The sequence below is a fragment of the Asparagus officinalis genome, chromosome 2, assembly GCF_001876935.1.
Source record: "Asparagus officinalis chromosome 2, Aspof.V1, whole genome shotgun sequence".
Lineage (NCBI taxonomy): Eukaryota > Viridiplantae > Streptophyta > Magnoliopsida > Asparagales > Asparagaceae > Asparagus > Asparagus officinalis.
This window is the reverse complement of record NC_033795.1, coordinates 82,171,288-82,188,456: the sequence shown is the minus strand read 5'-3', so window position 1 is coordinate 82,188,456 and position 17,169 is coordinate 82,171,288. Positions and strand designations below refer to the sequence as shown.

General features: G+C 37.2%; 1 protein-coding gene across 1 annotated transcript; it reads left to right on the top strand.

Moving 5' to 3' along the window:
• Positions 4,886-17,169, top strand: LOC109831422 (F-box/LRR-repeat protein 3). Its single transcript, XM_020398745.1, is given in 9 exon segments — positions 4,886-4,987; positions 12,189-12,518; positions 12,521-12,787; positions 14,383-14,508; positions 14,611-14,715; positions 14,802-15,201; positions 15,564-15,693; positions 15,775-16,069; positions 16,660-17,169. Coding segments are annotated over 9 exon segments (2,028 nt in total). The 3' UTR covers positions 16,933-17,169.

Here is a 17,169-nt window from a genome sequence, read left to right as displayed (position 1 = left end):
TCTTCCTTCATCCTCTCCTCTCCTCCTCTTTCCTAACCCTAACCTTCCTCCTCTCTCCCTCTTCCTTCTTTTTCTCTCAGACACTGACATCCCCCTCCGCTACCACCGACCTTAGATGCACACTCTGTCTATATATGTTGTCTCCTTCTTCGACCTCGCCCTCCGCCACCACTTGTTGTGCGCGGCGCGGAAGCGGGATAATCAAACGGGCGTGCTTCGAGAACCAAATCAAACAAACGTCGAGATAAAGACCAAACAAATCAAAACAACGGCACAAATCCAAACATAATAGTTTTAAGTGGTTCGGCAAGTTGCTTACGTCCACGGGGCAAGAAGGGGATATGGTTTTCACTAATAGAGAAAGAGTATAAATTGAGATTACAAATCACTAGAAGGAACAAACTAATCTCACCAATAAGCTCTTAATCTCTCCAAACAAAACCTTAAACAAATAGCTCAGAAAATACCTCTTTTCTGTGCTCCAAATATCCCCAATTTGCTTCATCAAAGCCCAAACAAAGCCAAAGAAACCCTAAAAAACGTGTCTCTGTTTATAACAAAACACAATCCCAAACTGAATGACAAACAAAGCCAAAGAAACCCTAAAAAACGTGTCTCTGTTTATAACAAAACACAATCCCAAACTGAATGAGATTCTAAAAATGAGTCCGCCACACCCTGGTGTGACACACACCACACCCATGACAAACAGGGCAGATTCTACCACAACAGTATGTGGCAGACATCACACCCATGGCAAACATGGCAGATTCTGCCACACCCATGGCAGACACCACACCCTGGTGTGGTGAAGCCTGTTTTGCTTATTCTTCACGTTTTTCTTAATTTTTTCCTCAATTCCTTCGTCGTTTTCACAATTCTCCACCTCGGTGAAGTTTTTCCAAAACCGAGCCGACACCAACCAAACCAAATGTCCCACTTGTTACGTCCAGGACATCATGGAAACCCTTCACGACAACGGACTCAAACCACAACAAGTCGAGACCCAAATGAGAATGTGAACACTCTCCAAACGTCGATGTCTACTCACCAAATCGGAACAAGTCGAGACCCAAATGAGAATGTGAACACTCTCCAAACGTCGATGTCTACTCACCAAATCGGCTGTATCAAAACTGACTGCCTACGTATCCTCTTACCCAAGGAATCAAGCCTTCACGTAGTTCACCCAAATGGCCTCCAAAGGCCCTCAATCAAATAGAAAAGTCTGTAACTCTTCTCTAATATCATCAAATCTGCGACTGATAGCACCTCCAATGACCTCAAACTGAAACGATCCAAACACCTCCACCTGAGGTGAAATGACCTCAAACTGAAACGATCCAAACACCTCCACCTGAGGTGAACCAATGGCCATGTCCAAACTGCGCCTATCAGCTGCACTCAAATCAATCAACACGTCATCTGCATCCAAAACCAAATGATCTTCATGTTGTGTCACCTCAACTGAAGTCCCAAATAATACAGAATGACCTGGAGTATGTGGAGTAAACTCCACCCAATGTGGAGTAGCATCACCCTCCACCCGCTGTGATATCCAACTGATCTGATCAACACTCTCTTACCTGTCGAGAGTCCAATGTGACATACCTGCTCAGAACGAAATCAGAAGCTCCCAAACGATAATCAAACGAGCCTCCGAATCCCAAACGTGCAATCAGATCAAATCTTACATCCTCGATGTGACCAAATGCTGGGTAACCAAATATCCGACGCCAACTAAAATCTGAAGCAACTCCACCAGATCTAATAACTCCTAATACAGCAGTCGGCGACCTATGCATAAGATGGCCCAAATATGTTGAAGCCCGAACTCCAAAACCAATGCTCGACATCAAACGTCGATCCTCCTCTAGAAAGAAATGACTAATCAAAAAATATTATCTCATCTTGTCGCCCCAACGTTTCCTCTCTAATGAAGTGTATCAAACTGCCATGAGCTCGGCACAAATACAGTAGGTCCCTCTTGTACCTCCTTTTAAAACCAGAATGAAGTACATTCACCTTACTGCCAATATACTTCTTCAACTGTTGTTGGCTACTAAGACTTCAAAACCAATGGGACTTGGTTGCAACCCACAAATGCCTAGTACAATCCCCAACAAAGAAAACCAAAATACCAATTATCTTCCAATGATGCCTCATTAGAAGGCCCCCAAATACCTGAATGAACACCAAATAGAAGACCCCTCAATCATCGAATAGAAGTGCCAAACTCCACCTAGGTCTCCTTGCTCATACTAACGTGTTCAAAGGACTTCAATACGTAGGTTAAGGGCACTTTTCAATCATCCAATGCACCGTATCAACAATCAAATATCCCAGCCTTAAATCCTTCTATCTCGGCCAACTATCTCAAAGCACCAACAAACGAAGAATAGATCCAAACTGATAAAGGAGAGATTTTTACCTCTAATTGAAACCCTAACAAGAGTCTCCAAACGATCTCACGATCCACAAATAGGAAAAATATAACCTTTATCTCCAAACGAAGCCTCGAAGAGCCTCCAAATAGCCCAAGCGCCAACAAACCAATGCGGAACAAACAAAGAATAGATCTAAAATCAAAAAGATAGAGTCTTTACCAAAAAAGATCCCACCTTTATCACCAAACGAAGCCCTAGACGAGCCTCCAAATTGATCTACTCCTCCAAATAGCCCAAGCGTAGCCCGAGCTCTGATACCACTTGTTGCGTGCGACGGAAGCCAAAAAATCAAACCAACTATGTGCTTTGAGAAACCAAACCAAACGAACGCCGAGAGAAGGCTAAACAATCCAAATATAACGGTACAAATCCAAACACAATAGTTTTACGTGGTTCGGCAAGTTGCCTACATCCACGGGACAAGAAGGAGATGAGGTTTTTACTAATAGAGAAAGAGTACAAACTAAGATTACAAATCACTAGAAGGAACAAACTAATCTCACCAATAAGCTCTTAATCTCTCCAAACAAAACCCTAAACAAATAACTCAGAAAATACCTCTTTTCTGTGCTCCAAATATCCCCAATTTGCTTCATCAAAGCCCAAACAAAGCCAAAGAAACCCTAAAAAACGTGTCTCTGTTTATAACAAAACACAATCCCAAACTGAATGGGATTCTAAAAACAAGTCCGCCACACCCTGGTGTGACACACACCACACCCATGACAAACAGGGTAGATTCTACCACACCAGTGTGTGGCAGACATCACACCCATGGCAGACAGGGCAGATTCTGCCACACCCATGGCAGACACCACACCCTGGTGTGGTGGAGCCTGTTTTGCTTATTCTTCACATTTTTCTTAATTTCTTCCTCAATTCCTTCATCGTTTTCACACCACCAACCTTGAGCTCACCCCTCCATCCTCACAGTCTCCCTCTCCCGCCTCCCTCTCCATCGCTATTGACCTCGAGCACGTCCTCAACAAAATTACCTCCAATGTCTATGACAATATCTCTTTCTCCGAGGTGACCGTCAAGAAGAAGGTTATAAGGGACCCTAGATTATGTATGAATCTTGAGTTTTGTATTTGATACACAGTAAATGTTTGATGTATTGTTTACAAGACTACTAAACTTGAGCACATTCGGCGGACCACAATCTTTATTTTCTGAGTTCAAAGTGGGGGAAACGCCGCAAATGTTTAAAAAATAATTATAACACAAAATTAACAACAAATAAAAAAACTAAACAATACTTAATAAAACCAATTTGAGTTAGCAAACAAGACTTAACATTCAATAGATTAGACTTGACAATCATTTGATTATACTTAACATTCAACTTATTAGACTTGACATTCCTCTAATTAGAATTAACATTCAACAGATTTAGATTTGTCATTCCTCTCATTAGAATTAACGTGAGACGGTTTAGACTTAACATTATTTTCATTACTAATAACATGTTTTTCATTAAATAAAAAATATCTTCCAATTAGGCTTAATAATTAACCAATTAGACTTAATATTTAACTCTATAGACTTAATATTCAACCAATTAGAATTAACATTATGCCAATTAAGCTTAACATATAATGCATTAGACTTAACATGTAATAAATTATACTTAACATTTAATAAATTAGACTTAACATATAATTCATTACAATTAACATTCCACATTTAGACTTATTATTCAACACAATAGATTTAACATATAAGCCCTTGGACTTCACTTCTAACTCTATAGACTTAACATCGAGCCAATTTGAATTAACATCATGCCAATTAGATTTAACATATAACGAATTAGACTTAACATGTTAAAAATTACACTTAATATTCAACAAATTAGACTTAAAGTATAATCCATTACACTTAACATTCTACCTTTAAACATATTATTCAACCTAATAGACTTAACATACAATCCATTAGATTTATTATTAAATTCAATAGACTTAACATACAATCCATTGGACTTCACTTCCAACTCATTAGACTTAACATTCCACTTTGTACTTGAACATAACATTAAAAATTGTCAAGCAAAAATCACATTTAGACGGTATTTGTTTAAATTTTCATCTTTTCACGATATTCGAATAGAAATTACAATTTTCTTTGAAAATTTATAGGTCTTGTGGAACTTGTTGCTTGTTATGAAAAGTTGAATCCTCTACTTTTTGAAAAGCTTTCATATGAATCTCTTTACACCTAATATAATATTGCAAGCACTACATCAAAGATCTGTTGGGTATCAAATACAATACTCAAGTTAAAGATCCATATATTATATATGATCCCTGATAACCTTCTTATTGGCGGTGATTTTGGAGAAGGAGATCTTGTCACAGACATTGGAGCAAACTTGTTGAGAATGTGCTCGATGTCAGTAGTGACAGAGAGGGAGGTTGGAGAGGGAGACTGTAAGGATGGAGAGTGCGCTCAAGGTTGGTGGTAGCAGAGGGCGAGGCCGAAGAAAGAGACAACATGGCCAGAGCGTGCACCCAAAGTCGGATGTGGCGGAGAGGGATGTCGGTGTCTGAGAGAAAAATGAGGAATTAGGAGGAAGATTAGAGTTAGGAGAGAGAAGGAGATGAGAGGAGAAGAGGAAAGGGGAGCTATGGAGATTAAGATCCGGAGAGGGAAGAGAAGGAAATAAGGGCATTTTAGGATTTATTTGTTTTCTCTCTCTGTGTGCTTAGTTGGCAGAGAATAATGGCTGAATCATATGTTTTTAGATTTTAAGGGTTTTTACACATGGGAAAAATAATATTAAAGGGATTGGTCACACATGATTCTTAAAATTGGCGCTTGACACAATTTTTTGTTTATTTTTTGGCATTATATACAAGCTCTGAAATAGTTTAACCTTATCCAAGTCACTTTTTAGATAGATTTGCTTCAGACATTTATCTTTCTATAGGCATCAAAAATATGTTTCCAAGAAGATCAATGTTTTTAAATATCAATTTTTAGTACCAAATATAAAACACTTTTTTGACTTATAATCAAAAATAAAAAATTAATAATTGAATGTTGCAACTGTTGAACAAGGAAAAAATAAATAAATGGCACTATGTTTTCGCAGGGAAGAAATTTTCTAAATAAACTCATTCCTAATTTTAATCTCAAATTTCGACCATATTCAAACTTTATTACAAAAATCGACCAATTTTCTCATCACGTCAGCATTGTGGCCAGAAAGTGGGTTGATTTTTTTTAAACGTGATCCTAATTAGTCGGGGCTGACAACCCCGACTATTTTAGACCTCACTGACAATTTGGCAACCTAATTGGTCGGGGTTGGCAATCCTGACTATTTTTGACCTCACCGAATATTTTGGACATTCGACAAAATAGCGACACGAGCTCGAATTAGGCATTTCAAAATGATCGGGGTTCCCAACCCTGACCAATTTAAATAGGTGCTAAATTAGTCGGGGTTTCGAACCCGATTAATTAGGTTGCCAAATTGTCGGCGATATCCAAAATAGTCGGGGCTGCGAACCCCGACTAATTAGGATCTCGTTTAAAAAAACATCGACCCATTTTCTGGCCATAATGTTGACATGACGAGAAAGTGGATTAATTTTCATAATTAAGTTTAAAGTGTGTCGAATTTTGAGAGTAAAATTGAGAATGAGTTTAATTTAAAATTTCTTCTTTTGCAGGGGCAACAATGTGAATATTGAGGCGTCCTTTCTAGTGCTCAAAGGACAGAATTTAGGCGTTACATTTTTCTTGAAAAGATATTAGAATTCTTCTTTATGAGCAAAATTATTGGCCCCCCGACCCCCCATGCCACCCACAAAAAAGATAAACTTTTAAAATAGACCTTTTTAAAAATTTATTTTTAAGAAACGACCCATTTAAATTTTATTTGTCATTTTCAACACAGTTTTAGCAACATGGCTGAAATTGGGTCAAAATAGCAAATAAAGTACGAAAACTTCACGGGATTTAAAATCTCGTGAAGTTTACCGCCTGATTAACCACACTAATAAAGCTGCGGAAGTTCAAAAACTTCACAGGATTTAAAATTCTGTAAAGTTTAGTACCTGATTAACCACACTAAACTTTATGGGATTTTAAATCTCGTGAAGCTTTCGAACTTTATTTGCCATTTTCGATTTAAAATGGCAAATAAATTTTAAAGGGGTCAAATTTTAAAAATAAAATTTTGAAAAGGTCTATTTTAAAATCTTGTGAAGTTTACCGCCTGATTAACCACACTAACAAAGCTACAAAAGTTCAAAAACTTCATGAGATTTAAAATTCTGTGAAGTTTAGTATCTGATTAACCCCACTAAACTTCACGGGATTTTAAAATCCCGTGAAGCTTTCGAACTTTATTTGCCATTTTTGATTTAAAATGGTAAATATTTCGAACTTTATTTGCCATTTTCGATTTAAAATGGCAAATAAATTTTAAAGGGGTCAAATTTTAAAAATAAATTTGTCAAAAGGTCTATTTTAAAAATTTGTAAAAAAAAGAAAAGAAAAAAAAGCCCCCAAACAACATCTAGTAGCTTTTCATAGGAATGGAATATACATTGGAGACAGGAGGGGGGGTGGGGAGTCATCTCAAGGGTTATGCTTATTGTGGTTATTGGGACATTAAAGATTTTAATTACGATTTTTTGTCGCATTATCTCAATGTACCAACCAGCTAATGTCAAGTATCACATGATGTATGTCCTGGTGAGTACTCAGACCATTGTTTCCTCGTGAAGAGAAAATATAGGCACATGTAAGGATTCCAGCTACTTATATTAAAGCGGTCCACAAAATGCAATAGCTTCTTGTATTTATCTTCAAAGCAAAAAAAAAAAAAAAAAAAAATCTACACCCACCTAAAAGTACAAACAATGGCATTTCTGTAATTAAGAGTTTTCTATAGATTTCTACAAACTGTGTTTGGCTCAAAAATGATTTACAGAAATGTTTTCTGTAAAGTATAGAAAAGTACCAAAATTTATAGAAATTGATTTCCTTCTAAAATGGGCGGAAATCTCTTGGCAATCTGACGCATTCATTATTTAAATAATAAAACTCATTAATACTTTTCTATAAAGTTCTCACTTTTCTATAAAGTTGGTGGTGTTTGGTTACATTTCTATAAATTATAGGAAATGTTGCTATTTTCCCAAAAGTTATGAGTCGTTTTCTTGTTTTGAACCAAACAAGCACAATACAAAAAATAAGAAAATTTGTACTTTTTAACTTCTCAAAACTTTTCCTATAATTTTTTAAGAAATACAAGGAAATCAAATTTTGAATGGAAAACATTTCCTATAATTTATAGAAATGTAACCAAACACCCCCTTAGAGTTGATTGGGAAAATCATTTTTTATTTTCATTACGAAGGGCCCCACAGATTTGCGAGGGTCTAGATTTTGGGTCGAAGCCGCGGGTGGAGGTTTTGAGCACAAATCCGGGGGCGCCGGGCGGCTGTACCTATTGTGGCGGGTGGGGGGGGGGGGGGGAGGTACCCCCGTCCTTAGATAGGTACGGGCTTTCTGCTTTGCCCCGCGCACGTTAGCGTGGGGCCCACTGTAGGCGTGGTCTCCGAGAACGGTACGGCATGCCCCCCTTACTTAGAGAATCATATTCCCGCAGAAAACAAGGGGGGAAAAGGAAAAAAAAGCAAAACAAAAGCTTCGGCTGTCATCCGTTGTCGCCATTAGGTGACTGCCGTTTTACTTATAAGCCCCTTGTAATAGATAGATTTGCAGACGGAACACAACTATTTTGTACAGCCTTCATTTTTTCACTTTGGTGGTATCCCAAAGTTCACCCCCTTATTCTCGCTTCGATGCATCAAAGTATTTATTTTAACTCTTTTGATGTCCCAAAGTTTCAATATCATTTTACTTTTATACCACCTAGTTTGGATTTCATTAGACTTTTTGTTAACCCACATCACGTGCTAGGGATTAAAACAACCAGATGCTCCAACAGTAATGAATAAGCTTTTAATAGAAAATCAAACGAGATCTCTGCAAAAAGCACAAAATGTAATAAAGTAAAACTTTAATGCATCAAAGTAAAATTTTGACGTGCCGAGGTGAATATATGAATTTTTTAAAGTAAGAGATAGAAAGTAGAGCATAAATTTTGGTTTAATACTAAAGTAATCTTATATTCTAGTCAATAGAACTTGTATTAGCGCACACCGCAATTGAAGAAATTTCAAACAGTAAGAAACTTCTCCTAAATTAAAGATGACATAGCATTACAAATGTATAAAGCATATTGCTCTTTTTTTTAGCATGTTTGGTAAGCAGAAAGTAAATAGAAAGTGATAAAAAGATAAAATACTTTCACATAAATGTACTTTCTTATTATTTTCTATTTTGTAAAAAATCTTATTTGGATATTAGAAAATAAAAGGGAAAAAAGCTGAGGTGACAAATAAGGTGGCGCTAACTTTTTCCTTGTTCTGTTTGGTTACCACATAAAGTAATAATAGAAAGTGAACAAATAAAATTAAATAATACGTAAAAAATCTAAAACATTATTTTACCTATATATGCTCTCTTTTCACTTTTCATCTACTTTCTCTAAATTTTAGAGAAAGTGAAATAAACTGAAATATTGATGTGACACTCTTTACTTTCAATTCACTTGCCAAATGCTAAACTGTAAAAAAATGAAAAGTGAAGCCACGTTCTAAATTTTGGTGCACTTCCCATCTACTTCCTAACAGCCAAAAACACCATTTAGGGGTTGTTTGGTTGATGTATTTGGAATTGGGGGTTGAGCAGAAAGCCTGCCAAAAGAGCATTTTTGGCAGGCTTTCTGCCCAACCGCCAATGCCAAATACATCAACCAAACAGCCCCTTAGGGCCCGTTTGGTTGGTTTCCTAAAATCAAAGAAAAGGAAATCGGTACAAGGAAATCAATAAAATAATATTTTTATCCATTTCCATCCCTAAAACTCACCCACAATATCTAATAAAATATTATTTTTATCTTCCAACTCATCTCATTTCATCTCCTTTCTTACCTTTAAAAATAAACCAAACACAAGAAATATGTCACATCATCCAACTCATCACATCTCATCTTATCTCATTTTTAAAAATCACACATCATCCAATAATATTGTGACAACTCATCTCATCTCATTAAACCTTCCTTTCCATCCATTTCCTCAAAAAAAAAAAACAAGAAATTGATTTCCTTAAGTATGCGTCACATCATCTAATAATATACCTCCAACTCATCACATCTCATCTATTTTCTTATTTTTAAAAATGAACCAAACACAAACAACCTCAAAATATCATCCAATAATATATCTCTAATTCATTTCCTTATTTTTTTAACCAACCAAATAACCTCAAAAAAATTTTTTTTTTTAAATCACTCACATCATCCAATAATAAGGTGACAACTCATCTCATCTCATCTCCTATTCTATAATTTTCTTCTTTTTTAAACCAACCAAACAACCCCAAAAACAATTAATATAGGAAATAGGTTTCCTATTCTTTGATTTCCCAACTTATTTTGCGAAACGAACGGCCCCTAGCAAAAATCTCAACTAGCAAAAGCTGACTTAGACAAGACAGCTGATATTATTTTTAAGAAAATAATTATGTATACTTGCTTGATGGAATTAACTACTGATTTATATCCGTCAATTCAATTCTCTTAGTAAAAAAGCGGAAAAATAAAAAATAAAGAAAATATATTTATAATTCATTCTTTATACACAATTACGATTGCTAAACTTCCAAGCATGCCGTACTTATCATTTTAAGACTGTACTTGCTTAGTTGACCTTATCACGTAGTAAGTAGTGAAAGACAGGCAATCAAAATAAAAAACCCAACTCGCTATTAAACAATTTTAACCATTAAAGAAATGAGCACTATGCGAAATTCCTAAAGTTCTAATCTGCAAAATTGAGAAGATTAAAAACAATGGTCATTTACATATTCCTTTCTTCGAATCTATCTTATTTGCAAATTTATTTTTTAAAAACTGAATATTTACTAATTTACGACGCACTATGTGACGTGACATTAAGGTAAAATATCCATTATATTTAACACTGTAAGATTTAAAACATTAAAAATTTGGTTTGTCTACTTACAAAATTAATAAAAGAAAATATAAATTATTTAACAAATTTTAAACCAATATTATCGGTAATTTTGTCGTGCGGACTTAAATAGTTGCTAGTTCATGCTTACACGCTTTAAAATTACTGAAAATATCCCTCCCATTATCACTATTAGGATTTGTTTGACAATATCAAAAAAAAGTGAAAAAAGTCCCTTAAACTGCTTGGATTTTGATTCACCCCTCCTAGTATCAAAATGGAATAAGTTACCATCTAGTCTTAGGAGTTTGTCGAAGACAACGTTAATTTTTGAAATGAAAAAATGAAAAAGACAAAAATAAATAAATATTTCCCAGCATAAATATCTGAAGAGTAAATATGTAAATATGATAGATTTGGTGGTCACATAAGCAAAAGAAAGCCCACAAGTGGATTGGAAAAAAAAAAAAAACCACGCAGGGTCCTTTGATTCACCCCTCCTAGTATCAAAATGGAATAAGTTACCATCTAGTCTTAGGAGTTTGTCGAAGACAACGTTAATTTTTGAAATGAAAAAATGAAAAAGACAAAAATAAATAAATATTTCCCAGCATAAATATCTGAAGAGTAAATATGTAAATATGATAGATTTGGTGGTCACATAAGCAAAAGAAAGCCCACAAGTGGATTGGAAAAAAAAAAAAAACCACGCAGGGTCCGCACAAACCGTGAACGGCTCTGTACTTGGCCCGGTACCTTCATCCCCACATAACGCCCTCCTCCAATCCCATCGCCCATTTTCGTCTCTCCCCAAACTACCCTCCTTGCTTCCCTCTATTCACCACCGGACCTCGGTCCCTCCCTCAGTAATTTCTTCCAAACCCAGGCCCAAATTGCCCCCACTCTTCAACAAAAATCTTTTTTCTCTCTATCCAAGCTTGACTAGGTAAGCGGTCCTAATTCTGTACCTTCATGTAAATCTAACTTAATTTCAATCTAACCCAATCCTGAATCAGTGCTCCAGCCCTATAACAATGAGTAGATTTTTCCAAAAGCCTTACATAAAATTCAAACAATCATATATTCTCTGAACACCTTAAACTCTTCTGACCAAGTTTGGTGTATATCAAAATCCTGAAACTTGATTAACAACAGCAAGCAGACTATAGCCGTAAAAAAAATTTTAAAAACTTAAATATTAACGGATATTTCACACACCAAGATATCAACCATAAATATTATACATCTGAGTTACTCAACCCATCAATAAGATTAAGCAATAACATACATTTTGGTGTCGGATGCTCCGACTTGACTTCTGAAGAATGCATAGCAGTAGAGCATTGACAAGACTATGTATCACTCACAGACACTACGACCACATTCTGAGCCCTCAGCAATGCTACTCTCTAACCTCATCTTACACCAAACATCCCTCCACACTTTCAATCTTCTCAACCGTCTTACATCTATACCTTCAATCACACATTTGGCGTTAAACCACACAACACAATTTACAATAAATCCGTCTTCTCCACATTAATACCGTGAGCGAGGATGCGCGTGCTTCTGCTAATCTTTTGTATTAAAAAAAGAAAAGAAAACTGAAATCAATGCACGCCTACATCAAAATCCTTCCGGTAGCACCTTCAATCTTATCTCTGAATCCTCTGATCAGATCCTCGACTACCTCCAGCGTCCCGCACCGAGGAAAACCTTCAAAGATATTCGCCCTTACTCTGTCCGCGGCCGATCCTTTCCTTCAACCGTCCTTCCTTCCTTGCGACCTCGTCATCCTCTCGCGAGAATCTGCCGGCCACCTGCTCCGCCGCTACCTGCCTCCGTTGAAACCCTAAGACCCTCCGCCGTTTACCCTCCTTCAACCGACGGAGAACCGCTGAATTCCTCGGTCGAAAACGTGAATCCCCACGGCACCTCCGCGTCTCGATTCTCGAGGGCGAGCGGGGTCGGCGTGGAGGGGCTGGAGGCGGTGGTGACGGCCGCGTGCCCCCGAGGTTGGAGGCGCTTGGATCTGATCGCATTGCGTGGGTTGGGGATAGGGAGGCGGCGCGCGGTGGCCGAATGGCAAGGGGTTGCAGGAGGTGCAGGCTGGATAGTGTTTGGAGTGACCGATGGGGGCTTGCGAGGTGCGGCGGGTGCGGGGGGAGGTTGGAGAGATTGGGGGTGAAGTGGTGCATGGAGATTTCCGACATCGGGGTCGAGCTTCTTGTGAAGAAGTGTAGGGGGATTAAGGTGCTTGATGTTTCTTACCTCAAGGTAAAATTCACATTTGCATTGTGTTTGCCATTTTTTGATATTGTATTGTACATATTATTATTATTATTATTGAGAAAATTGGCAAGTGTTAGTTTGTATATTCATAAATGAGCATTTGGGTATTGCTGGGATTAATGAGAAGATTGTTGAATTTTGACAAAATTGATGTGGAGATAAACGATGCACGACGTCTGAAAGCTGAAATAAGAGATTTAAATGTTAGGAAAAATGAATACTATTTCCAAAAAAAGAGAGGAAAAAAAAATAAAACATCTGTCATTTGTCGCATTTCAGCAAGCGGTGACAATTGTTTGTTCTGATTTATAGTAATTGATGAACATTTACGGCTACAAATAATGAATAATTCAAATGACACGAAAGTTGCGAAAATGAGAAACATGTCATATGTATAAGAATCAAAGCCAAATCCAAATATCAATATACAAAAGAAAAGGCAATCAAAACAATCTCGGTTTTTGAGCAAATGAAATAAAAATTTAAGGTGACAAACTACAAAGTGCAGCACTTGTCCTTCATATTAATATATTTTTAATGCTAGATATATGGAATATATTTTTATTTGGAATTTGTAACAATTAAATAATTTTCTGGTTTTAACTCTGGACGTGGTGCTAGGAAAGATATAGGACAGAATGATCAACTTGAACAATTACATGTCATACTATCATAGCTAAGAGTGCTGTCTCTCTCATGTTATAGAGCATCTTATCTTTCTAGAAACATTTGGTACTTACTCGACTTTGGACCTCAAGCTTGTTTGTTGGAGGAGCACATATCTAATAGAATGATTCTTCATGTTTGACCCGTGATGTCCTCAATATGTGACTAACAACTTCGTGTTTTGGAGTTTTAAGGGGACAAGGATTTAACTTCATCAAATTAGCCCCTCTATTTAGCTTCCTTTCATGCCTTGAACTCTTGTCTCTTTGTCATGAATCCGTTGACTTCAATTATTTGTTCCTTCTTATGTTGGTTGAGTCTCTTACTAGACTTGATAACGAAATGTCCATCACCTAATTATGGATGTTTACTTTTCCGCATTGCTAATTTGGAGCATATAAGTAATGTGCTACACTTTTTCTTTAAAATTTTTTTTTAATTGTGCTACACTTTGTACTTTCCATACTTTAATCTTCTTTACATCAAACTTGAAAATGAATATGGACCTTGTACTTCAGACTCATACTTTAAAGTCATAAGACAATTATATGCAGCATATGCTTTTCTGGAGAGGGGAATCCCCATGGCTTCTTTTAGGAAAGGTAATTCTATGGTCCGTGTACTTTGGACCTGTGATCACTCCTATGCACTCAAGCCTCCTTATCAACTTGTTTTCTCCTAGTGGGTAGTATAACATATATAGCTCTAACTGCACTAATCCAAATAGCAGTCACTGTATCTCGGACCTTAATTGTGCATTTGGGGTCACATTTTTAGCTTTAACTAGCCATAGTTGATGCTATCTATTAAGCATTTTTTTTTCATTTTCTGATTCTTAATTTTTTTGAACTTTTTGATGCGTAGAACTTTTTGTTGCATTTTACTGAATACATGTCTTGGGAATTCTTTTACAGATTACTAACAAATCCCTGCATTCGATCTCCTCCCTTGAAAAATTGGAAGTTCTCTCTATGGTTGGATGCTCTCATATAGACAATGATGGCTTGAGATATCTTAACAATGGGAGGAACTCCTTGCTGGTGAGTTATTGCCCTTTATATTTTACCCCATTGATGCCCATAAATAATATATTATAGGGAGTTTACACGGTCATTAATTAATGTAATCTGTGCTTAATTCAGTCTATTGATGTTTCGCGTTGTGACAATGTGACTTCCTATGGTTTAATCTCGGTAATTGAAGGGCACAAGTCTATCCAAAAGCTTAAGTCTGGCGATTGTTTTCCTGTAAGCTTGCCTCTGGAAATTGTTTTCATTGTTCTATAACTTCCTTCTTTATGCTGACCTGAATATACCGATGTTTTTTGCTTTAGGATATCTCACCAGTTTTCTTCTCCAAGCTGAGTCTTCTAAAGAGGACTCTCAATAATTTAAAACTTGATGGATCACAAGTCTCAGCTTCAAGTCTCAAAGCTATTGGTCTCAACTGCAAAAACTTGATAGACATCAGCCTTAGCAAATGTCGTGGTGTAGATGATGAAGGCATCAGTGAGCTTGTGAAGAACTGCACTGATCTAAGAACTATCGATCTCACATGTTGCCATCTTGTTATGGACAAAGCTATGTCTGCAATAGCCAGCCACTGTAAGAACCTTGAATGCCTTCGATTAGAGTCCTGCACTTTACTGACCGAGAAGGGCATGGATTGCATCGGTACTCGTTGTAGCAATCTCAAAGAGCTTGATCTCACTGATTGTAACATGAATGATGCAGGTAAAAATTTATGAGCCCCCCCCCCGCCCCATATGGGTTAATTTGGCTAAACCCTTGTATATCAGCCGCATTGAACTAACTACCCCTGCAGTTCTATTTATGCAGATAAAACACGCCTGAAAGAGTTCCAATATATGGCAATGACACGCATGAAAGGGTAAAACAAATTTCAGCTCCAGGGGGTCTATCTGCAACAATTCAGAACTTTTGTTTTTTTTGGGTGGGGATGGGGGGGGGGGGGGTGTACGGCCCTTTCCCATTTGACGATAGTAAAGAGGGTCTATCTGCAATTCACTCTTTCTAAAGTATGCCAATTTCCACCTTTATGTATGATTTCTGAAGTTTTGTCCATTTTCTTGCAGCATTGAAGTTTTTATCTAGATGCTCCAAGCTTATGGTATTAAAATTGGGGCTCTGCTCGGGCATCAGCAATGAGGGACTAGCGCATGTTAGCTCTAATTGCAGAAATCTCCGAGAACTTGATCTCTATCGGTAAAATTTTCAAAAAGTATTTATCATATCTTTCATTTCAAAATCACAACATTGTTCTAATACTTGTGAAACAAATAACAGCTGCAGTAGGATCAACGATGATGGCTTGGCCTCATTAGCCATCAGCTGCAAGAAGCTGAAGAAATTAAACATTTGCTACTGCAATGAGATCACTGACAAAGGGTTGAAGCATCTGAGTTCTTTAAAAGAGCTCCAGGATCTCGAGATGAGGTCGCTATATAAAGTTACTAGTTTGGGAATTACTGCAATTGCCATGGGTTGCATTAGCTTAACTGAACTAGATGTGAAGAAATGCTACTCTGTTGATGATATGGCAATGTCTGCTCTTGCACAGTATTCTCCAAACCTCAGACAGGTAAAAATCATTCTGAATCTGCGGAATAACTGATTCCCCATGGTTTGTAGGAATGAAAAGAAATTCTCCTAATGGTTTAAAAGTGACAGTATTACACCTCATTTTCTATTCTATCCAAAAAGGGTCAATTGAGGATATACCCCCTGTAGTATCGTTCACACTACCCCTCTACTTTTGTTGATGCAGATAGAACCCCCCACCCCCCTCTCCCGGCAGCTGTCTTAACCCTTGGGGTTCTATTTTTCAAAAAAATAAAATGTCTATTTCTTTGAGGGCGAAGTCGGAACAAAAAAAAGAAGAAGAAGAAAAAGTTCGCTTACTATCTACAAACAACAATAACACTGGAGGGGTAATAAGTTCCAAATAATCTGGGGTTGATGCTCCAAATAACCATCTACTTTCAATGTAGTTGTCATATCCTATGATCATAACTTTCCCTCCCAAGTTAATATTGTAGAAACTGACAGGTCAAACTGTCGGTCTAGGAACGTATTTTATTGATCCCGTAAACCTTGGGGGATTTTCCTGTAATTTACGCAATGTTTAGTTGTGCTGGCTCGTGAAATCTAATTAAGGTTTTGTTATTGTAGATTAATATATCGTACTGCCCGATAACTTTCATTGGTCTATGGAAACTACTCGGAAATCTGAGATGTCTTCAAGATGCGAAGCTGGTGCATTTGACCAGGATATCAGTGGAGGGGTTTGAGCTCGCATTGAGGGCGTCATGTGGTCGGCTGAAGAAACTGAAATTGGTTACAGCGATGAAGAACTTACTGCCCCCCGGATTGCTACAAATGCTTCAGGCACGAGGCTGCAGGCTTCGTTGTCTCGATAAACCAGTTACCTCGAGACTTTATTAAGCCAAAGTTTGGTTTCTGAGTACTTGTGTGAAGCTGTGTTGGTTTTGGATAAAATGAGAACTTACTGTTTGGCTCTACTGTTGTTGTTGTAAATGTGGGCTTCTAGCAACTTATTATGTGATGTGCTGCCCAATATTTAGTATCCAGCATCAGAATCTTATATTGCCTTTTTAAGCTGCGACTCAAATGTAAATTTTGTATCCTTTGTAATAAATAAGTAAAGAAGCTTGCTGCTCA